General features: G+C 54.0%; 2 protein-coding genes across 2 annotated transcripts in view; both read right to left on the bottom strand.

The window, feature by feature from the left end:
* The window catches only part of LOC119107194 (uncharacterized), a 21,106-nt gene extending 20,638 nt beyond the window's left edge, over positions 1-468 (bottom strand). Inside the window, exon 1 of the mRNA XM_037230587.1 lies at positions 275-468. Within this exon, the coding sequence (XP_037086482.1) occupies positions 275-287 (13 nt within the window). The 5' untranslated portion in view covers positions 288-468. The remainder of the gene's footprint in view (positions 1-274) is intronic.
* Positions 469-4,474: 4,006 nt separating this feature from the next.
* LOC119107192 (protein shisa-2 homolog) lies at positions 4,475-24,366 on the bottom strand. The gene is made up of 5 exons (XM_037230585.1): positions 24,201-24,366; positions 7,972-8,158; positions 7,315-7,436; positions 6,680-6,898; positions 4,475-5,774 (listed from the first exon to the last, which is right to left on the bottom strand). The coding sequence occupies exons 1-5, from the start codon at positions 24,235-24,237 to the stop codon at positions 5,524-5,526; spliced, it is 816 nt and encodes a 271-aa protein (XP_037086480.1). The 5' UTR covers positions 24,238-24,366; the 3' UTR covers positions 4,475-5,523.
* Between the last annotated feature and the right edge of the window lie 80 nt (positions 24,367-24,446).

The raw sequence follows: 24,446 nt of genomic DNA, 5'->3' as shown, positions 1-24,446 counted from the left end.
AAAAGAATAGAGAGATAAGAAGTGATTGAGTAATAGAGTAATGGATTGTGGAAGAGAAGAGGTAAAACTAATCCAATTATCTACGGGCGTAATGAGCAATGAAACTGAACGAAAATGGTAGCAGGACCACCACAGTGCAAGTCTTAAACAAATACTGCATTAAAAGTTGTACCCGAAGCACCGCCAGAACAGATCAAACAATATTATTTTTATTCTAGTCTAGTCACTTTAGCTTTTCCAACTGACCTCTGACCTAGAATGCCTCACAGCTCACCTTTGGCGGCCATGTCGAGGTCAGCAGGGTCGTAGGTCAACTACGCCAGCCCCTCCGGATCTGTAGCCCTCAGGCGTACGGCTCGCGTAGACCCGTACGGAACACCAGAGCGCACAAGTAATTCACGACGTAGCACAGACCGGAATGCATTCATCCAACGATTCGCCTGCCTAACGCTACCCAGAACTGACGTCCTCGTGTCGTCGTGTGCCGTTCTCATATGCCATCTGCCACTCAAACACTGGGCGTGACGTTGGCACGCTGTCGCCACTGAGACGGGGCCCTCGCGAGCCGCCTGCCACCCATGCACTGGAACAGTGGTCTGAGACGAGCCCACTCGATGGTCGAAGGAATAAAGCCATGCCAAATTCTCAGCGAACGCCGAGCCCGGCCAACACAAGCACTTATCAGAGGTCATCATTGGTCGGGGCCCGCTGGTGTCGGCGGCTCCGGTGATGACAGCGGTGCGGGCCGGCATCCATCTCCGCCGGGCGCTCGGCCAGACCCGAGCGACCTGCCCTGGGCGCCATATCATGTGCTGAATGGGCCGTTCCGCTGATGACAGAGCTGGAGCAGGCGCATGTGATAACGCTAGAATTGTCACACAAGCTTGTTACCACTCGGCATAGATCGTCTCATTTTTCCTGCATGGTGATCACGTTTTGCAGACTTGATTGAAAAGATTCCTAGGATACTCCGATGTTCTTCATATGGATCATTTCCGTCAGACATTGTATAGTTAAAGTTGTCGCCACAAGGTTCGCTGACGCGTGAGAGACCGGCGCGTCACGTTACTTCGTCGCACGGACCCGGACAACTCCAAGTCGTCAGCACCCTGTCAGAGTGTCGCACCACTCCCAGACCACCGGACCAAGCGTTGAACACCCTTTCCAACCGGTCGTTAACGGTCCGGGTGGTCTACGTTCGCGGACCACCCGGACTGCTGAGGACTGCTGAGGACTGCTGAGGACTGCCACTCTCTGCAGGGCCGACAGGTCGGGTTCACCGCACGCGACCTACAGCCCTGAACGGCCGACGACGGCGCGTCCCCAGGTCGGTGAGACGCTGAGGAGCCGACACCTAAGCGCGACGCAGTAACGACCCCGGTCAGGCCCAACCACGAAAAACCGGCTCGCCACAAGGGTTTGCACTCGGCAGGTGAATGGCGCGGCTCCAATCTGCTTCGTCTCGGCGCGCCGCGAAGCTGATCGGTAATGGCGGCGCGGCCGCGACAGCTGGCGCGCCGTCGGCAGCTCGGCGCCCGGGCCGGCACGTCACCTGCTGCCGTTCATCAGTCGGGGCAGCCGCCGAGCCGCCAGCGCCCGACGGTGTGGCTAAGAGCGCAGGCCCGCCAGCATGTCGAGCGTCGCCTCCACCCTCCACGCTCCGCACTTTTAGAATAGGACAGCGCTCCTTCAACGGCCGCCTGAAGAAAATGTAAGAGAACAGGCAGGGAGAGGTGGGAGAGAGAGAGAGAGAGAGAGAGAGAGAGAGAGAGAGAGAGAGAGAGAGAGAGAGAGAGAGAGAGAGAGAGAGAGAGAGAGAGGGAGAGAGAGAGAGAGACAAGAGAGACAGAGAGAGGGAGAGAAAGGGAGAGAGAGGGAGAGAGGGAGAGAGAGAGGGAGAGGGAGAGAAAGAGAGACCAGCCTTTCATCTAAATTTAATTTAATCGAGACGCACCCATCGAACGGCGTGATTATGTAAAATACAAATCACCCTGATGTCCGGCTGATGCCCCCCCCCCCCCCCCCTCTTCGCCACTGACGACGTTCCGGCTGTTATCTCCTCCACCGCCACTGCCGACGGTTCGTCTGATCGGCGGCGTTTGACACGCGACGGCCCGACCGACAGGCCTGCGGGTCGCCTGGTGTCGATGTTAGCCCGCTACGGAGTCGACGCGGGGGGGGGGGGGCGGGGAGGGTCGCAATCGACGCCGAGCGTGACACCGGGCCGAGTGGCTCCCCGCCGAGCCGGCCGGAGGGGCGGCACGCTCCAGTCGACACGGCCACCAGCCGGGAGGCGCCGGGCGCCGATCAGATTCGCTCTGGCGTCTGCCGTGGGGCGCGGCTTGCGCTATGCCTGCCCGGCCCTTCTCGGGCCATCCCTCTTAGCGGGAGACTCTTGAAAAAACATGACGTCTTCTGCATATAACGAGGTCGGGAACAAAACTTAAGTGAAATTGATGTGCCACAACTACGCTTACAGGTATATATATATATATATATATATATATATATATATATATATATATATATATATATATATATGTGCGTGTGTGTGTGTGTGTGTGTGTGTGTGTGTGTGTGTGTGTGTGTGTGTGTGTGTGTGTGTGTGTGTGCGTATGCGTGTGTGTTGCTCTGCCGTTCTGCCGTTCTTCAGTACATGTACTGCGCCTGTTCAACAAGGTAAAACTTTGATGACACAAGCTCATTTTCAACGAAATGGGCTTTGTGCATTGACATGTTTCAACCCCGAGATTAGGTCTGTGTTTCAACGGCCCTTCCGGCTTCAGTATCGATCACGTTATTTATGACGTGAATCAGCGGCAACGTGTCTCCTTTCCAGTCGGTGATGAGCACAAAGGTGCTGAAGGGCTTAAGGTAAGTGTTTTACCAGGATTGGACCTAAGGTCAGATGTGCAAACTCGTGGGCCGGGTAAAACAGCGTCCTAGAGACCTTTTGTACACAGAATCCGCCATCACGCCAAGAAAATAGCGACAGACGGCGAAGCTGAGTCTTGAATCCTCTCACTGTTCATTGGTGGCAGCGGCCTCAATAACATCGCGTTGACCGCTGCGATATTTGGCCCCAATCAATCGATATCGTTTACCTGCGACCAGTCATCATAGGACAGTCCCGAACTGATTGAATGGTCGTTTAATTTAGTTTAATTTTTTCCCGCGCCTATGTCTGTGGCGAAGCTCAAGGCCCAGTTAAGCGTATGAACGGCAGGTGCGGATTGACCGGGCGCGAACGCTCCAGTCGTCCCCGGCCAGCCGCACGGTCAGCCTCAAAGGACGGCCCGAGATCATTGCACCAGAGGAGACATCGAGTTACGCTAAATGACAGTCATTGGGAACTCCCTAGAAAGATGTTACAACACCATTCAGTCTTAATTGTGTATGCCAGTCGACGCCACGAGTGTGGGCGGGGCCGCCGCTTGGAAGGGTAGGACAGAATATGAACTAGCACAGGGAAGGATGGTGCGCTCTGGGCCGCGTTCGACATCTCGACTTCCTGAACGCTATCGATCGGTGTGCATTCTTTATATATTGCATATATGGTCTGCATTCTGCATCACGACCACGTATTTGGTCTGCTTTCTGCGGCTGTTCAGACCAAACTCACGAGCCCTGCGCAAACATGGAAGGCTCGGGTCTTCCGTCTGAACTGCAGCGAGATGGGTCATTTCGCCATCGTTCCTTCAGACTCCCTGATGAAAAGGGACTCGCCTGCCGTGTTTTCTCTCGAACTTCACTCAGCCAGCTTCAGCTCTCCATTATCACTCTCCTTGGGCTTTGAGCCACTCTAGATAACTCGCCTGGTTGACTTGCTCTCCGAGCACTGTGCAGTCGCCGCCTCCTCGTCGGCAGAATGCCCAGTGCAAAGCGGCACCGATAGAGCTGCTTCACATCATTACACCATTCTCAGAATATGCAAGCTTGTTGAAAACCTCGTTACCCTGATTTACAGCTCCACTAGTTTCTGAAATATTTTGGCGGCCGCTTTTCTGCGGCGGCCTTTTGAGAGCCGGATACAATTTCTACACGTCACTGACTCTTGTTCCAGGTCATAAACGCTTTGCGAGGCACGTAACCGGCTCATTACCTCACCCCCGTCTTTTGGCCTGGCCGTATGGAACTACCGACTGCGAGTCACAGTGCAGGTTCTTCAGAGTCTCAAGTCGCATCGGAAAAGAGCGATGGGCGCCGACAAAAGTGTGCAGGAGCGGATCTGACACCCACCAAACCGCGATTATTTCCATCATTTTTATCTTATTCTCAAGCAGTATTCGAACATTACGCTCCTTAAAGTTGCTCTTGGCCGATGATGCCATCAAAACTGGATACTAATGGTCCGATGATACCGTATTAACACATCGTGCAATGACATCTACGGTGCTAGTATTCGCATTGAGAATGCCGGTTCAGCGTTAAGCATTTCGCTCATTCATTTCGTATCCTAAAATGTCAGTCGGGCAAATGACAAAACACTTTTTATTTGCTTCTCATTAACACTGCCAACAAATATCTATGACTCACGCGTATTTCATAGAAACGTAAAACGTCTCCTGTTCGTAGGAATCTTTCCCACGAAACGCCTCGCAATGCGTCACTGTCCAAAGCGGCAAGCGCTGCCTTGTTTACAAAAGCAGGAAAGCTACGTCGCGTACGGTGCACATGTCGAGTGAGTTTGCACGAGGGCCGATAAGTACAAAGCGCACAGGCGATCGCCAGCAGTCGGTCGGGTAGCACCGCGCAGTTTTCTCCTGACAACACACCACGCAGTGCACAACACAGGTTCCGGTTGGTGCGGTCCAGACCTCGGTCGCAGCGCTCAGCCCAGGCGAGAGCGCAAACGGCGCCGGACAGAGCCTAGAAACTGGCGTCGACTTTGACCAGACCCAGCGTGGATTTCATTCTGACGATAGGCGATCATGGCTTCCCAGCAGCGGTGTGGCAGGCACGTGGCGGCGTTTCCCTGCCAGCCCTTCCAGGAGCGCCCTCGTCGGGCGCCGCCGGGGCTCTGTTTCTGACGTCCCCAAGTCGCGGACAGGCTGCAAGCCAACGCTGCGGCCGGCTGGTCTAGCACACGCACGCACTCCACACGAGACCGATGATAGCTCATCGCTGACGCTCCGAACACTGTCACCTGAGCCCACGCTGGACTGCACCGCCGGGAGGCAGAGCTGGACTGCACCGCCGGCGACGCAGAGCTGGACTGCACCGCCGGGGAGGCAGAGCTGGACTGCATCGCTGGGAAGGCCGGCTGGACTGCACCGCCGGAGAGGCCGAGCTGAACTGTACCGCCGGGGAAGCAGAGCCGGACTGCACCTCAGGAAAGGCGGAGAGGCAGAGTTGGACTGCACCGCCGGAGAGGCATAGTTGGACTGCACCGCTGGAAAGGCGGAGCTGGACTACACCGTTGCAGAGGCAGAACTCGGCTCGTCGAGCCGTCCTTGAACGCACACCTCCGGCGACTACGCCAGCGACCAAGCCGGCGTTGAGCCGCCTGTCCAGCCGCCCACATCACAACTTGTTGGCGCCGTAGAAGCTGCTGTCGTTGGGCGACATGCCGGCGATGTAGTGGCCCGAGCCGAGCTCACCGCTTGAGGTCGTGAACGGGCGCGGGTAGGGCACCGGCAGCGGCTCCTCGAAGCCACTCAGCTTGTTGAAGTTGTACGGTGGCGGCAGGCCGGCCGACTGCTCGATGAACAGCTGGCGCTCGTTGTCGGTCGTCGTCGACACCGAGCTGTTGCCCACCGAGTCCGTAAACGACACTGGCGGCAGACAAGAGCGAGCTTAAGTTGGAGCCAGGGAACAGATGCCAACAGACTCATGCAGGCATTCGCATACCCATACAGAGGAGAGGCATTGCACCAGTTGTAATTCGCTTCTAACCGGAAGTAGCCATTTATCTAACGTCACTGTCCATATCTTATCGTGATGCGACCCGTAACCGTTCGCCTGACGAAGCTCAGGGGTCCCGCGTAGCGATTAATACCACACCGTTTGAAAAAGGCATCGCCTAACCAACAGCTGATCAAGGCCTGTACAGAACTTTCACTGGTTCTCCACTCTCTGGCGCACTTCGCCTGATCAGCCTCCGAGTCGTTCAGCCTAACTCGCTGCACTCGCGCCGTGGCTTCGCCTTTCGAACACGGAGTTGCACTTCCTAGGAACGCCGAGGAAGGGTTTGACGAAGGCCACCATTAAGATCGAAAAGCAAACCGATAATAGTTGTATGATGGAGGGAGATGATTGATTGTATATTGGTCCTTATATTCGCTTGGTATTTTAACAGTCAGTTACTGCTATGATCAGCTTGCGCTTACTATTTACGTGGAAGAATAAACTGGACGGGGCCAGGTCAGCAAATATTCACCGTCCTCCACGCAATAACAAGCCGGACCGGTATCGGTATGGTTTGATCTGACAAACTACTTCGATTTTCAACTTACCAGCTAATTTTGTAAGCTGTGACGCAACTTTTCTGAACCTTTGTGGTATGGTTCTTTTAATGCCTTTTTAATACTACATCCGCATACCTATTTCCGTGATGGTGTTAGGTTGCCCCTGGTTCAAGTTTGACGTACACAACAGAGATCAAACATGCATCGAAAACCAAGCACACTGCTGCGTGGAATGTGAGCTAGGCCACGCCAAGCCACCACCGATTGCTGACCTCTGTTGGTGCGGTACGAGGTGAAGGTTCTGGGCAGGCTGCCGACGCCGTTCAAGTTGCTGGACCGGCTCTGCCTGGTGACGGCAACCTCGTCCACGTCCTGCAGCATGTCCTCCAGCTCCTGGCGACCGGACCTGCCGTCCCGCCGACCCAGCGACGCCGACGAGTAGCTATACATGTTGGTGACGCCGTTGGCTGCTGTCGGCGAGTGGAGGCTGTCTGTGGATGACCGCAGCGGGGGGGGGGGGGGAGATCAACGGTCACGGAAATCCGTGGTTTGAATCTGCCGCTGCACGGGCCCTGGATTTCAGCTTTTATCCTCTGTAAAAACGGCGATCAGAGAAAACGCCGAGAGCAGGATGAAACTCAGCTATCAGGACTTGCACTGTCATGGCCGTAAAGGAGGCCGACCGACACGTTGTGTGGCGTAAGTTGTGGCCTGCGGTATGCACTCATGGTAAAAATGCACACCTGCAGTTTTCGGATATTATTTTGCATGTGACGAACACATGTACGTGACTAGAACTCCTCCAGTCGGGTCCATAGCCTCATCAGTGCCATCAAAGTCATCAATCAGAAGGCCAGCGGGATGACCAGCCAATGAGATGTCTGCTATCATTTTCGACTAATCTTACCTCGCTTACCGCCGCCGCGTTTCTTGTAGCAGAGGCAGCCCTTGCAGAGACAGCAAGAGATGATGGTGACGAGGGCGATGGTGACGACCGCGCCCACCGCCACACCCAGCACCAGCGGCAAGCTGAGGCCGCGAGCGAATGTTGTGGGGCCGGCTCGCCGGCGGCGACGCCAGAAAAACGACACAACTCGGCCGGCGGACCGCATCGCGGCCGACAGGCGCGAACTTCTTGTCGTCAGAAGTTGTGATAAGATAAACACCAAACGTGTGACTGTATTGTCAACCAGTTGCTGGCTGAGGAAACGCGGCTTCCGAGGCCCGCGAGCGGTGGTTGAGTTATTTGGCGGGAAGCGGCCACAACGTTTTTCTTTAAGTCGTCGATGCGTCACTTAGAGGTGACATCGCTGGCCGTCCGCTTGCGTTTGTCAGTTCGAAGGGATTTTAACATCTTGGACCCATCTGTATATGCATATAAAGAGAGAGAGAGAGAGAGAGATATATATATATATATATATATATATATATATATATATATATATATATATATATATATATATATATATATGTGCATGCATCTTTTATCCGATGCTATAAAAGATGCATGCAAACGAGAGTTGGGAAGCATGAGAAGACACATTTCTTTATTGCACTAACTCACTTGTCCCCGATGACGGTGTTGGCGTCTCCGCCAGGGTCCGTGTGTTCTCTGGTGGTGCAGCAGTAGCGGTAGGTGGAGGTGCCGCAGCAGAACACGGGCTCCTCCTCCAGCTTCGGACAGGCAAACCCGTTGTTCCACTTGCCGAAGCTGTCCACGTAGCCGGAGCAATAGGCGTCCCGGCTCAACACTGGAAACGGCAGAAGCAACTATTACTCCAGTTCTATGCACGAGATGATATTTTTATCTACGGTTCAAGAATACGTGGCAACTTCTATCTTCGAAGGGCCATTTTATTGTGGGAATCCAGGGTGCATTCATTCCGAATAACAGAAACCCTGTCGGATGAGTTTCAAATTGGCCTTCGATGCTGTTACGGTATCGGCAGTTCTGGCTTCACGTCGGCAGCTGATGTCACATGTCTCCTGCAGCTGGTTACAAGCGAGATTGCACTGGGTCAGCTGGCATGTCTGATTACTAGAGAGATGGTCTCACGCTGGATCAGTGTGCAGGTTTGGGCAGTATGACACCATAATGTACTTGCGCGACATAGGCGATAGCTGGAGCGTTATTTGAGACGCCTGAACTGCGATGCGACATCGACACGTGATCAGATCAGATCAGTGCGATCAGAACTATTTGGCGAGAAGCCGAGATATAGACACGAATACGTGCTTAGCCTCAAGTGCGTAGTAGAACGCATGGTGCCCTGTGCGTGTCGTCCAAGGACGTGAGCGAGCCTTATGCGCAGCCATGGCTCGAGCGGGGCAACTATTGCCACCGAAATGGCCTATTTGAATCTAACGGGCACGCATGCTGGTGGTGAAGAGACGGTATATAAAAGTCTCCACCGTGAAATTGGTCAATGCGTGCCAAGTGGAGTGCTGCATTTTTCCTGTGGCTTGTCATGCATCGATATAGTATGGCTTTGCAGATGCGGTGTAGAAGACGGTCACAAGCGTTGACGATGAGAGCTCACAAAGTCCCTATTAGTTGTAAATTTGGTTAGCTGATTATCTGTCACTCGGCCGTTTATGAGTCTATCTCGATGAACACAGTTTAAGAGAAATGCCTCACAACTGAAGATATTGAAGCCAGCATCAGATAGGACGAAACAAGCTCACTTGTAACAATTTGTATGTTTTTTAGGTGGAAAAGGCTGCTCTAGATAGCACAACTCTCTTTTTAGTAAATATGCTCCTCAGTACGCCATGGTTTGATAACGTCATCGCATCTTGCAGAACATTGATTGAGAGCCGATTGACAGCCGCTATATCTGGAAATTGCGCTCACAAACGCCAGATATGAACGCCTAGGATTTAATGCTATAGATTTGAATCATGGAATGCTAGGATTTAAATGACTTTATTATCACGTCATGAGGGCCATGCTGACTTTGAAATGCTCTTCCTGATATACCTTTCCCATTTTTTGCGGGCGTGTTGTCAGAAAATAGAGTGGCTTAGATCTTAAGAAGGGCAGGATTGTGAACAGCACCGAAAGGTCTTCAAGCTAGCTATTCTGGTTCCAAATCCCATATAAATGCGGAACACTCCCTTTAATAATGCTAATCTCTGAGATGCTATGCCCGCGACGTTCCGTTAGTCGTGCACGATCACACCGAAGGTAAAATTTCATGACGGCGTTGAGCACGTATGATACACCGATATGCGAAAAGCACTGTCCTATAAGCCAGCAAGAGGCGCGGCGGAGATTCAGCACATCACACCAGCGGCATGTCTGGAGGGCGGCAATGACCAATGGCCAGCTTGACTGCAATCCGTAAAAAGAATGACACCAGCACAAGCGCGAGTCAGCATACTGCTCGGCAGTCCCAGTGACCGTGGCCGTGACCGTGGCCGTGACCGTGGCCGTGACCGTGGCCGTGACCGTGGCCGTGGCCGTGACCGTGCTCGTGCCCGTGCTCGCGCCCGCACTCGTGCCCGTGACAGTGCCCGTGCTCGTGCTCGTGCCCCTGCTCATAACCGTGAACGTGGCCGCGACCGTGACCGCGATTCAGACAAGCTCCGTAACAGTGCGGGAGCGGCCAATTTGATATCAGTGCAGTGATCGTGTCAGAACGGCCGGCTGGCCGGGTCAGCACGGAACAGGAACGGGTCACAACCTCCGAACGCAGGCGACGTCTGCAGCGACCATCTCGGCAATCTCGTCAGATGTGCCTCGTCACGCCGTCTGAAACGCACTGCCGTCGGTCTGCAAATTTCACGCCGGCAACTCATTTGTGGCGCGAATCTCATGGTCGGCGTCTGCGCCCGCTCGAAACGGCTCGGCGCGGACTGGGGAGGAGCGGGAGGGGAGGGGTCGCGGCGCTCGGGTGGCGTTTTTCTCCGAGACGCCAGACTCGTCACTGGGCCCAGCGCCGTCACACCACGCCCCCAGAGCCCAGCCGTGGCTCGCTGATGAAATGAGACTGGGAATAATTACCGCAGCGGAGCGATTCCGGCTCTGGAAGACACATCCCTGCTCATCTGCTGCCGACGGGGACCGTTTTGAGGACGCCAGAGTGTTTTCTCGCGTCCCGCATCGACCAGCAATCAACGGCGCTGAATGGTGATGTGTGCAACTTGGGCAGTTTATTGACAAAGACAGCCACCAGAACTCTCTCCCCAGAGACAGAACGACCGATTTCTAAGGTGACGTTTTTCTGGCTCCTGTGGCATAGATATCAGATCGCGTGACTATTATTATTCATATCTGAAACCTCTGGTTCACCAATCTTCAGAAAACTCGCTTCCCTCCAAGACCTTGCTACGGTCGTGACGTTTTTGAAAACTGGGTATTCCCCGTGTTAGAATCAGTGTAAACCCGTTGTGTTGGATACAATTTGATTTCTTGTTGCTTCCACTGCTCCGCTTCATCTGTCTCTGACCTACTTCTGCTGCTTCTACTGTTTCTACTTCTGACTGAGTAACTAATAATCATCTCCAAACGCATACACTTATCAATATATATATATATATATATATATATATATATATATATATATATATATATATATATATATGTGGGTGTGGGTGTGGGTGTGGGTGTGGTGTGGGTGTGGGTGTGTGGGTGTGTGGGTGTGGGTGTGGGTGTGGGTGTGGGTGTGGATGTGGGTGTGGGTGTGGGCGTGTGTGGGTGTGGGTGTGGGTGTGGGTGTGGGTGTGGGTGTGGGTGGGTGGGTGTGGGTGGTGGGGTGTGGGTGTGGGTGTGGGTGTGGGTGTGGGCGTGGGTGTGGGTGTGGGTGGGTGTGGGTGGGTGTGTGGGTGTGTGTATGGCTTGATCGAGCAGTAAGCCATATCTAGAAAAACACCTCATACCTACATCCCAGCGGCGTGGGTACAATCCCCGACACGCTGCCCTTCCACCGCACCTCAGCGGCCACCCAAACTCGGGGCCTCCACAGCATCTGATAGATAACTCACACTCGCGCCCCCTCGGAGCAACACACGCCAGTCCCAGGTGGGGATCGTTTACGGAGAGCGGCTGCAGCCGACCCGCGATGGAACACGTCGGCCCCGCAGGTGACATCTGGAGATAAATGGCAGCAAGCGGCGGACCGGCTGCGCCCCGGAGCAGCGGCGTCGCCCGCCAGACGCCAGAAGACCCAGCGCAGTGAGAGCGTCTCGAGTCGCCGCCGGCGCTCCGGGTGCTCTTCTGGTGGAGTCTGCCCGGTGAGCGGACCTCACGCCTTGGTAACCCTGGCTATCGCCCCTGCCGATGACGTTCTCCGGGAGGTGACACAGAGTTTCGCGTTCTTTATCGCTTAATAGCGAGCATATTGCACCCGCCCGCCGCCCGAGCCAGGAGCCGGTTGCGTCATCCGTGAGTGACGCTATGAGCTGTACGGAGGCGGCTGAGTGGCGGGCGGCGGGTCGACCGGACGTGCCGCGGGGCTCAGGTGCGCCCCGCCTCGGTCCGCCTGCCAGTCATCTGTGGGCGGGATCAGTGGCACCGGCCAGACCCGGCCTTGTTGCGCGCTACTCTCCGGCGCGCCACCACATCTGGTCTCGCCACCTGCCAGCACTCTTTACTGGGTCCGATACCCTAGCCCACCCCGTGGCAAGGCCTGTCAGCTCGAGCAACGCTACTCGCAACCGAGCCCTGCCAGCGACACCCGACATCGCGCGCACTCTCCACCAGCTGCTCCACTCCGCCGCTCGGGGCCTTTTCTCTGCCCTCTCCGTGGCTTGGGGCCTCTCATCGCCGCTATCGTTTTCACCTGGCACCATCTCCAACTCCTGACGCTTATGTGACTCCGCCTGCCGCCCCTGCGACCGCTGCTACCGACCCGGCGCCGGCCCCGGCAGCCGGAGGCTCGCCGGGTCGTCGGCACGTGTTGACGCCGCGCTCGGGTGGCGCGTCGGCCCGCGACGTGCCGGAACCAGGAGGTGACGAGCGGCGGCCAGCGGCGCCGCCCGCCCCTCCAGATACGACAGCCGCACACCAATTAAGATTCCTTCGCGCGAACGCCCGTCCGTGCGCAAATTGGTCGCAGATAAAATGCCAGGCATCTCTAATTTGACGGATAGCGCGGCGGCTAGAAGCGGCGGTAGAACAGCTGCTGCGGCGCGCTGGGGTCAGTCGCCGCTGGGGACAGCTGCAGCGGGACAGCTGAGCGGGATAGCTTTAGATGTGCGCTAGGGACAGCTGCAGCGGGATGGCTTCAGGTGTGCGCTGGGGACAGCTGCAGCGGGATGGCTTCAGATGTGCGTTTGGGGTCAGCTGCGGCGGGACAGCTGCAGCAGGATGGCTTCAGATATGCGCTGGGGACAGCCGCCGCCGGGGCAGCTGCAGCGGGGCAGCTACAGCGGGATGGTTTCAGCCGTGCGATGGGGTCAGCCGCTGGCGACGCTCCGTGCTCAGCAACAATATTGACGGCGGTGAGAGATGCATGTCTTCATGCATATTATACTATTTGCATTTGGATGAAGGCGTAATGGTGCACCTTGTGCGTTACAGTAAAGCTTCCACGACTAACAACATAAGTAACTAAAGAATATCTCAAAAGTTTATAGTTTCGTCTGAGTCACCTTTGATTCTATGAAGCTTACATCGCAGCCATAGATGACGTATTGGAGAAATCCAATATATTCGTTTACCCTAAATGACGTTTTAATCAATTTGGTCATCAAAAGTGTTTTCGGCGCGCATAAACGCAGAAAGTCTAGACGCTCCAAACAATTACCAAAATTCCAAAGCAGCTGCAACGGCACGGGAAAGCAATTTTAAGCTTCGCTACCCGACTCCGTAAAATATCATCCAGTCCAGCGGCTTGAGATGGCGCTAGTGCGGCAGTATTCGGCGCGGGCACAGCGCCCGCCCTCCAACGACTCATAATGTCGCTGGAATCCGGATGATCCGGCGTTTATTGTACACGCTGCGTCGTTATTGCCGCGCCATCCCGGAGCAGGCGTGGATCGACTGCCAACGGTGCCCGACTGGAGCGCGCGGCACCGCCATGTTTCCGGGGCACGGCCGGACGGACGGGGGATGCTCTGAGGCGGCCGGCTGACAGTCAGGCGCGACTTACACGCACAGCGCTGTACCAAGAGACGGAGCTCTGCGCCGCGCAACACAGGGCTCATCTCGGAGCGCCCAGGCAACAGGCATGTCAAGACCCCACCACAGCGCTGTACCAATAGCAGAGCTCTGTGCTGCGCAACACGAGGCTCATCTCGGAGCCCCCAGGCAACAGACAAGTCAAGATCCCATCGCGCGCCGAAACGGTGCGAATGCTAACGCTTAAGACATAGATGATCTCAATTCAAGATAATTTAGACCAGGAAGTACAACACGTACCAGCGTGGTTGGGAATCAACGTCTGTACAATTCCTCCTGTCGCAACAGCATCCTGATGGGTCTGCGCATCTTATGTAAGTCCTGTTAGATTTAACAGGCTGGATACACCCAGGGGCATATGAAATCAATAACGGGCTTGACTGGATGCAGGTGTTTGGAAAAATAGATATGAGTACGAAAATGGGACGGGCGTTTACAAAATGACGGGTTGACATTTCATGACGCACAAAGAGCACAACCGCTTGCGCTTTTCTTTTCATCATAAAATGATGGGGAGGTGTATGGGTCGCGTTTGTGGTACTTCACCGTTTGGTTCCATTGGACCGAATCCGAAAATATAACTGACGAAAGGAACATGATAGTGAAATAAAAACAATTCCGCAGCAAAAAAGCAGCGGCTGTTTTGAAAGACCTGACGAAAAACGATGGATTTTGTTCCTGTTTATCTTAGTTTTCGTGCACTTGGGATTTGTTATCATATAAGAGCATTGTCTAATAATGCTAGTGCGACAAGGACTGATATTAACCATCGATGAAAATCGATGACTTCATCAATATCTGCGAGCTTTGCGGGAGGCTGAACAAAGGAAGAGGCGTAGCAAAGAACTGTGAATAATTTTATCAACCGCGCTGTCGCAGCTGCCTCCACTGCAGCTAGCAGATTTCGAGTGGCCCAGGGCATGTCAAAGTGGTGATCCGGGAGATTACATGCGTCAATTTTCCGGGTATTAGAAGTTGTCGGGGCGTCAATGCCACGTCAGTGGCGCTCCGGAAAATGGCACGTGCGAACGACAGCGGTGTGAAGGTCGCCGTTTTTGCCACCAGCAAAGCCACACACCGTAATGAAGCAATATTCCACTGCTGCTGCGTATATGTTCGATGCGTTTCTGGTGTTGAACTCAATTATTCATGTAGGCCTGGCATCGACAAAGAGCAAACTACTGTTTATTACGCGAGACGGTACAGGCCAGCAGCTAAACAATGATAGTAAGTTTGAGCTAAGTGGACTTTCACACATGAAGACAAACACTTCCAGCAGCCGGGCCACGGTGCTCGGGCTCGAGCGTTAGGTAACCTCCGACACTACCACAACGGCAGAAGGCTCTGACCTGACCGTGGACAATGCGAAGAAACGAGACCACCTCGCCGTCGGTCACTAGCCGACTAACCCGCGACGAAACTCGGCAGCGAGCCCAGCGTCGGCTCCTGGGCGTCACAGAGGCGTGCGACGCTCGACAGCAGATCCAGCGCTGGCTCCTTGGCGTCACCCAGCGCCAGCTAAGGCATGTGACGCTCGAGAACACACCCAGCGCCGGCCCCTGGGCGTCACCCAGCGTCGGCTCAGGCATGCGGCGCTCGACAGCAAACCCAGTGCCGGGATTCTGGGCGTCACGCTGCCAGCAATATAGCCGTGAACTCGGCACGTGCCAGTGTTGGGGGCGGAGCCAGCTCGGTCACGTGCGGCAGATGATAGGCGGCGGTGGAGGGCGCTAATGGATGGCAGGGCTTACAGCTATAGGTATCCTGCTTATGGTCACACGGCAGTAGATCGTGGGCGTGTTTGTAGAGATTACCCCAATGGCTTTTGTTTTTAATGGAAAATCATTATGGCATCTACGTGGACCTCCGGCAGTGGGGCGCTACACGATGGCAGCCTGCTGCCATCTGTAGCTACATTAAGTAGCATGGATCAAAATCACCGACATAGCTTCCGAGCACTACAATGCAATTTGATCTAAGACATGAAGCTTTGTGCCGACACCGAACGATCCCATAATGTCGTTGGTGGGACCCGTGGGCTGCATGTCATTGGTGAACCACGCTGCCTCCACAGGCGTCGCATCGGAGAAGACCGGCGCGCAGCCGCTCGGCCGCGGCGTGATTGGCCCGGCGCGCCAACACGGCCGGGCTTCCCAGACCGATCGCGCTCGCCTCAGTCAAACGAGAAGACCCTGAGGGGAGTGATGCGGAGATTGCCGATACAAAATAAACCCCTGGGAAATTGGCTGAATTTGATTGAAATGATACGAGGACTTGGTTAAGATGAGCGTTGCGATAACATTGCATAAAATTGGATGTATCAGATGCAATGAAATTGAGACTCCAAGAACACGCCGCATTGAAAGCGGGTTTCAAGACCAAGATCACGCCGCATCGGGAGCAGAAGCAGACAAAGGGGAAGGTAACAGCCAGGGTCGTAGCCAGGATTTGCGACGGGAGAGGGTACCATGATTTGGGATGGCGGGAGGCTGTTTTTTACAGGCAAGTACCTGCCCCTGAGTACAATCTGCGCACTGCAAACAGACCAACAGATCTCACAAACGCTTACAGGAAGAGCACCTAACGTGAAAATCAGTCATCGACATTGGTTTGGCCTGGTGCCTTGAACAGCTATCACAGCTGCGCACCGCGCATCTTCATTCGGCCATCCACTAGCCTTGGTGCTAGCTTACGGCTGTTGGGCTCGTTGGTGGCTTGGCTCCCATGGAATTCTATGACATCGAAACCAGCATAATTTTCCTGATCACAATATTGCGGAACTTTCTTCAGTTGTGTCGTGGTGACAAACTGCGCTTCGAACCTGATGGGAGGAGGAACTAAAGCAACATGACCTCCGCCCACCCTCCTGGACATGACTGCCGCCCGCCCTCCTGGTTGTGCCATTGGTTACAGCAGTGGACACAATACCGATGACAGACTTTGCTATATTGAGCCCAAGCGCATGGTTGCTTGAAGATTGTCATGATTTTAAATAACCGTCATGATTGTCATCACTGTCTAAAACGACTTAGCGCAGCAAGCAGCCACGTAAGTGCACATTTTAAATGCCCACTGTAGGTCACGGAACATCTGACCGCTGTCACGAACTGGACCTCGCACTTCGCCGACGTTGGACTCGAATATTAGGGCATGTGCATTGCCAACCCTGATTGGTGTACGAAATGAAACAAGCAAATACTCAGCCAGACTTTCAACGAGAAATGCAAACCACTACGGGACCAAAATTTTAACCCACGGCCTTGTTTGGTGCAAGAATGAAGCAGATGTAACGTATAAAACAGATGAAAGAGATGAAACGGATCAAAACTCGTAAAATTAACGGATGAATCAGCACAACCGGACAATTATGTGTTGAAGTTTAATCAAGACTAAACCTGAGTGATATGTTTCATAGCGGCACGGAACTGAGACTGCCACGCATTCATAGTCAAATACGTGGGCGAAACTAGTTGTACACAAACGTGAAATATATGTATCACATCAAGCGCATTTTACGGCACACATCGACAAAATGGAAAACGAGCAGGCTCTGAAGGCAGTTGTCTTTTCCTTAAAAGAACGTGACACCATTTGGGACTCAAATACAGATATGTGACATCAGCCACATTTTACGGTCTGCATTAGTAAGCTAGAGATGGGCCGGTTCCGAATGCAGCTGCAACGTCCCGTCTCCCCCGCCCACCTGCATCCTCGCCTGATTAATTAACAGCTAGGCTGTGCCGCCTTACACCACCACACGGCGGCGTAGGCTAGCGACCAGTGGCTAACATCTTTTAGCGCGCAAACTGAATCAGAAACTCAGAAAAAGCCACTGAGGACAAACGTGAGAATACCTGCATTATTCACCGGGCCTTATCCACTTATTCACCACTTATCTCCCGACGCACGTTGCACCACCATAGGGGAGTCCCACGTAGGATTACATTAAGCGACGTGTTGGAAGCGCGACCCAACGATCATACGGTGTGTATCCCTTCGCTGCACATATTCGCCGAAACACCGTTACAATTTGCTCACCATCAGCGACCTGGAGAGGAAACGCAGACAGATGTCTTTGGGAAGCGGGGAACCGCCTCCCAAACGAGAGTCTCTCCCCACCCGCTAGTTTTTTGCGTAATTAGCCCCTAGTCGCCGGGCGCGCTGCATGAGGGCCATTTACAACCACCGGCAGCGGGGACGGTGAGCGCAGACAGACTTTGTCAGAAGAGAAATATGACACTAATGACGGGAATTGCGCAGTTTTGGCAAGCTGAAGAAATTGAACTGTGGGAAACGTCATATCCCTGATATCTAATTACTTCAGAGGTTAATAACGTATTCTGGGGATTCAGGCTTCTGTTACAGCAAAGGAGTCATGAAAAACCTATGACGCGTGTCTGAAATGCCTGAAAGATGTGCTATGCTAGTTAACTCCATCCCTCACAGAGCCACGGCATACCGTTCACTCGGAGGAGGTTAACACAGCACTGCCGCAGTTCAGTCGCTCGAGTCCTGGCCTGAGGTGCGGGCCTCGCCGCAGTCGCCCAGAGAAGCGGTGACGGCCATGGAGTGTGTGAATGCCTGCATTGGATCCGTCCATGTGCAGATTCACGCTGTGCTTTGTGAAGGGAAGCAACTTTGAATGATGTTCTCACACGAAAAGCATGTAAAATAAAGACAAAATGCATGCTATTTTTCAAAGCGTTTGTTTGAGCAAGAATGGATCGTACAAATTAAAAACCTCGTTGCATGAAACACATTCAATTTTCCCGTAAATTTAGGCTTTTGTCGGTCGGACTTCCGTAAAGGATGATGGGAGAGCCAAACAGAACATATGATTGTTGGTCGCATCCAAACAACAACACCATTAAGTGGTGTAAACTGTAGACAGAATAATATTCGGCACCACGACAAATGTTCTTCATGGGAAATAACCACCCAACGCACGCATTCTTTGATGATATACCTAGGTGTGAGGCCAGCCACTTGTGTCCACAGTTAATCCTCGAGATGTGCATGGTTAGCGAACCCGATAAGCCATGCTCTGTGTCACGAAAGCCATGGTTTTGAGATGCCACATGTGTTCCATTGGTGATTCTGCATGTGTTTCAATGTGCTTCCGCATTCCGTGATGCCACATGCGTTTTAATATGACCACAGCTGGCCGCGTGTCCATAAAAAGCAAATATATTTAAAACCAGAGAGATTTTATCGTATTGATGGTTCTCTCCTACATGTTGGCTGCTTCCTGGTGCAATCTGTGACCCAAAACAGCCCCGGATTTGTAAGCATACAAGCAACGGGGACCTATTTCGAACAAAACAGGGCGTTTCGAACTGGTCGAAATCCCAAGTGCCATAGGTCAGCTGGTGCCCGAGTGTCACACAGTTTTCCGTTAAACTGCAGAACACGAGCTCAACGTATTTTGGGCCGACTTAAGTACCGCCTACGAAGTGCTTCCGTGATCGTGAGATTTGCGCGGCTTTCAACGCTCAACCGTATTTTTGTGGCTAAATTTGGATGCTGTGCGGGTCGCCGGCCATATGTCCGTCAGTACGCGCCAGATGGCGGGTGTCATGAGCTGGCTCCCCCGCCCGCCTCCCCCGCGCCCCGAGCGGTGTTTTTAACAGCAACTGTCGAGTCGCAGCAGGTGAACCGCGCCCCACTCAAGTGACGAATAAAAACCGCGCGAACGCGGCGCGCCTCCGTCGCCACCCCGCGCCACATCAATCTCAACAAGATGTAACGACGCTCTCGCGTGTCGGGGACTTTTAAAATTCAGCGAAACACGAGCGGTGGTGTGGAAACACGAATCGCGCCCATTTCCTCCTCGGCGGCTGCCATTTCAGGCCGAGTGCGTCGGCGGCGGCGGTCCACCTCCTCCCGTCGCTGCAGCACGCCACCGCCGCCAGTCAGAGTCTGAGCACGGCGTCGACTGCGGTCCGTCCCGACCGGTCCTCAGTGGCGACATCGCCGCAGCAGGTCACCGCCGCCAGAGTCTGAGCACGGCGTCGACTGCGGTCCGTCCCGACCGGTCCTCAGCGGCGACATCGCCGCAGCAGGTCACAGACGCCAGAGGCCGAGCACGGCGTTGGCTGCAGTCCGCCGCGGCTGGGCCTCAGTGGCGACGTCGTCGCAGCAGGTCACCGCCGCCAGTCAGAGGCCGCGCCGGCGTCCCAAAGGGTGGGCTCCGGTTGCCGAGCTGTTTATTAGCTTTTCCTTGACGGTCGGAGGTGACCCGCATTGCCGGCATGTGCACCGGCCGCTCCACTGTCTCCCCAGATGTGCAGATCCGTCCTAACGGAAGCAAGTACGGCGACAAAAACAGCTGCCGGCGCCACCAGGAAGTCACTCGCGCAACGGCGACAAGAAAGAGTCACAAGGGATCAGCGGTGCCCTTCGTTGGATCGGGAAACGCTGACGATTCACTTTCCCTAACGGTGGCGCCGAGTGCTGCCATCTGGCGAGCGCCGGGTACATAAACCTTGCGATGTTTGCGTCGAACAGAAGCTCAATTACGAAAAACAAGCTGAACGGGCAGAACGCATACATACCGAATATTGTTCTGGGTGGTTTGGATAACAACACGTGCAGGGTCGCCCAGCTGATGAGTGGCTCGTTACCTGACCAGCCGACGCGTAACGGTCATGCACACATTCCGTCGCGCCGCCTGGCTAATTTACGGATAGACTGTCCCGCCCGACACGGCTTCACGGCGGCACCGGCGGCGCGGCGCGCGCTAACGCTGCGGGCGTGGCTGACGCGCGCGCGGCCGGTCGAGTTCGTGCTGGAACGGAGAAAGGCACGGCAGAGTGCTGACCGCTCGAGGAGGCCATGTCGTCGCGCGTCAGGACGGATGACACGGCACGCCGACAGCGTGCCGCCGGGTCGCTTTGTCGGAGCCGCTCGGTATGCCTCCCGTCCGCCGAGGGGTTTAGCCCGGTTCTCAGACTGCTGATTCGGCCTGGCTTAGTTGGCGCGCGAGGCGCGGACCGATCGGTGATTGAAATTCAGCCCGTGCGCCGCTGTGGCCGCCGGTTTTTGTCTCACCGATCACGCAGACTATCCAATGCGCTCTCCGCGGCGCGGACGAAGGAGGTGGCCGGCGGGTCGAAGCGGGTCCAGCAGAACTCTGCTCGCCCCGGCCTTGGCAAGGCATCAGCCGTGAATGTGACACCACGTTTAGGGAGCCCCATCCCGCCCAAATACATTTCGCACAAACATGCCGTGGTTGATGAGTACCCACTCCCGCCAATCTGGCTGGAGGTGATTCAACCGGTAAGAAGGGGCGCCAACCCTCCCAAACGGGGCCCACGATATGCGCCAATATTTATATTGCCGCGGTGACGGTGCGTCAAACGGTGACGGTCAGGTGACGGGCTGCGCCACCCGCCGCGGCCGGCGGCCAGAGGCAAAAACGGCGCGGCACCAGCGCGCCTGCACGTGCCGGGCAGATTGTGACGTGCAGGGCGGCCCTGAATCATGTCAAGTCAGCTCGCCAGAAGGGCAATAAAGCAATGACTTTACCGAGGACATCTGCACGGAAAATGGCACGCAGTCAATTTCAGATCTGGGTTAAAGGCTAAAACCCTGGAATGTCGGTGCAGTCCCATCCTGTCCATTGATCTCCCCAGACTGTCATATATGCTCTTACAGGATATTACCCATTTGATGAATAACATGGGACCAAACACTAACTCTCCCGTGAAGAGTCTGCGGCGAATTTTTTTGTTGTCAAGACGGATTTCACAGTGGCAGTAAAGCAGCTTGGGTTAATTTCTGAAATTTGCGCTAGCGACTAATCATGCGGCCAAAACCATTCTTATTGTGCACCCCCGTCGTCGCGATGGGAATGAGTGCTGTTTAGAGCGTAAGGTAGGGACGCACTCACCCAGTGGCGCCCGGGGTTATGTTGTCGCACTCACCCAGTGGTGCCCGGGGTTATGTTGTCGCACTCACCCAGTGGCGCCCGGAGTTATGTTGTCGCACTCACCCAGTGGTGCCCGGAGTTATGTTGTCGCACTCACCCAGTGGCGCCCGGGGTTAGGTTCTCCCTTTCCCTTTATCAAATTAATCGCATTGATTACTATGAGTGTCATTAAATGCGGGTATTTAAAAATTTAATATAGACGCGTTTACTACATAAACCAAGAACATGATGTGTTTCCCGCCATGCAAGAAATATCACGAACCTGCAGCGCGCTCAACTGCGTTTTCAGTAAAACAAAATTAGTTGATCCCCTCTCCACCTTTGTGAAATACGCGCACACCACTGAGGTGAGATAAACGTTTTTTTTTTGGGGGGGGGGGGGCGGTGAGCTTTTTATCTGTCTAGCCTGTTTCGCAATTCAACGACGGAAGCATGCAAACAACGCCTTACCTGAGTATAACGCGGTAGATGACAGGAGCCGGCGCCCGCGTTGCCATAGCAACTCGTCATGGGCCATCGATCAGAAAATCCCCTAAATAACGCGTACCTACGATGGCGGTGTCTCTCACGTCGGACCGAGCCATAAAGTTCTCTCGGTCAACGGATAAACGTTTGAAATACATGTTCGTATATAAATATATAAATCAGCGTTTGAAATACATGAAATGCGTCTTCAGTCAATAAGATGCAAGTGATTTAAATTGCTGAATGTCATCAAACCCTGGCATATTCAGCCAACCATCGGCTTTTTTGGGGGGAACTTACATACTTCGTGAGGTAACAAACTTTGCGCCACTTGGAGTGTCACGTAATGTCCAAGTCCAGCCATCCAAGATAACACATCTTCAATTTTGTTAACTGTGAAGTTCTGCCTTGCTGCGCCCACGAGCGGGATCTGTTGCTTTTTGTTACGGTCAGACATTATGTCCATGGATGGGGCCTTGGCTTTTTCCAGGGTAACACCGAGCATGGTGACAAGCGCGAACGTTCCACTGTCTCCCTTTATCCTCACACTACAGTTCAACCATCAATTCTCTCACAGGGTCATTTCATATTCGTAATGTGAAGAGCCAGGGCGAGAGAGACGAGGACTTAGAGGACAGAAAGTGAGAACAAAAGGGAAGGAAAAGAGAGAGGGAGAGAGAGAGAGAGAGATAGAGATAAAGAGAGAGAGAGAGAGAGATAGAGAGAGAAGAGAGAGAGAGAGAGAGAGAGAAGAGGAGCGAGAGAGGAGGAGAGAGACGAGAAGAGAGAGGCAGAGAGATAGATAGAGAGAGAGACAACTAAGTGAAGCCAGAGAGCGAGATAGACGACGAGAGGAGAGAGAGAGAGAGATAGAGAGAGAGAGCGAGAGACGAGAGAGAGAGAGAGAGAGAGGAAAGAGAGAATTAAAAAATAGCCTTCGCACGTCGTTGATCTCCTGAGCTTTCTTTTCACCCCGCTGACACTCCAGAAGCTTGGTTATCAAGACAGCGGCCATAGAAATTCGGCTCACCACCTCAGCCTTGTCCGGGAAAGCATACGGCGAAAACTTCAGCTGCAAGTGCTGGTGACTAACAGGACGTTGTGTCCGCCCACCATTCTTTTGTGTCCGGCCATAAGTGTACTTGTGTGTCGCTCCCCTCACCCGGCAGGCTGTCCTTGCGTGCAGCCTGCCGACCCGTCACGTCATCCGACTCCGTGCCCCAGCCTGCGGTCATGAGTCACACGCGACCCATGACCTGGCGCCGGATGACTCATGACCCCGGCGCCGGCAGCTGCACGCAGCATGAGCGCAAGAAACCATTATTGGTGACGGCTATCGGGGCATAAATGTCATGTGAGAACAGCACATTTCAGCGCCAGTAGGTACCCCATTGTCTCTCATGGTTTGTGTCTTGCTTGGCCCAGTGGACGAATTTCATAGAACAAACTCCTTCATTCGCACACCACATACCTCTGCATTTAATCCAGTTGCGATCCCAGTGTTTCTAACGTTACCTGGCTGAACAATGTCTAACAGCCAATGCATAAGCATTTTTCTTCTATCTGAGTCGTTTTATCTTGAAAACTTAAAAAAGACCGCGGTGACAGCAGCAGGCTCATGTTTTCAACATTTTCCAAGGGTGCTGTCCGTTGGCATCGAACAGACTGACTTCCTCGCCGTGAAAGCTCATGCCCAAAGCACCCTGTGGGCGCTATGGCGAATGACAGTGTAATAATGTGAACTGTGATGTTGCTTTCTATCCATAGGTCTTGGCCAAAGCTCGTAACGCAGTTTCTAAAATCCCGACTTTTACGGTCACAACAGACAGTCAGGTTATAAATCACCTCGTTACATTTCAGCTCAGTTCCGATAGCTGATTTCATCGCAGATCAGTCACAGATACGATGTTTTAAACTTTAAATCCCTCCTTATATCAGTGGCGGTATGATACCACCATAATGTAATCGCCTACCAGAGCTAGGAATTGATTTTAAGCAAGAGCTAATCCATTGTTATCTACCGGTTGTAATTTGAAGCATACCCTTCCTAACTGCTCCGCAGTTTCCCGAGTCATGCTGAGGAATACTCTGATCGACGGCGCTTGTGTACCTGTGCCTCTTTCAAGTCCCAGGTCATCTACAGGGCTTGGTTAGGCATGCATCTCTCCTCTGACCACGTTGGGGCCCGGTCCAGGGAGATCGCTGGTTTCGGTACGGGAAGATTGCAAAAGAGAACGAGGCACGCATTTTGACTGCATGCACAGTGAACACGTACCTTCATGATCATCTCCCAGTCCCTTTTGCACAGCCATGCCTCGTCGCAGCTGGCTCCTGACCCCGCACAGTAAGGTCCGTCAGGTCCGCGCCCGGCTTATCTTCATCTCGTCGCGTACGACAATGTCACCACCCAGCGCGTGTCCCTCTGTTCGCGCCGCAGTGGACCGCAGCACTCCCCGCCGGCGGCGGCGACGCGGCCGCGGCGGCCGGCGCTCGGCCGCGCATGCGCACTGCGGCGGCCCAG

This window comes from Pollicipes pollicipes, unplaced genomic scaffold (assembly GCF_011947565.3).
Source record: "Pollicipes pollicipes isolate AB1234 unplaced genomic scaffold, Ppol_2.1 Scaffold_6686;HRSCAF=7923_pilon_pilon_pilon, whole genome shotgun sequence".
NCBI lineage: Eukaryota > Metazoa > Arthropoda > Thecostraca > Pollicipedomorpha > Pollicipedidae > Pollicipes > Pollicipes pollicipes.
The sequence above is the reverse complement of the archived record's forward strand: the minus strand, read 5'-3'. Positions and strand labels throughout refer to the sequence as shown.

Coding starts and splice junctions, on each gene's coding strand:
- LOC119107192 (XM_037230585.1), bottom strand. CDS start 24,237: ATGGCTGTGCAAAAGGGACTGGGAGATGATCATGAAG. Junction 7,437..7,971: donor AACACCGTCATCGGGGACAA/GTGAGTTAGTGC, acceptor TCGCGGCCTCAG/CTTGCCGCTGGTGCTGGGTG. Junction 5,775..6,679: donor CTCGTACCGCACCAACAGAG/GTCAGCAATCGG, acceptor GTCTGCCGCCAG/TGTCGTTTACGGACTCGGTG.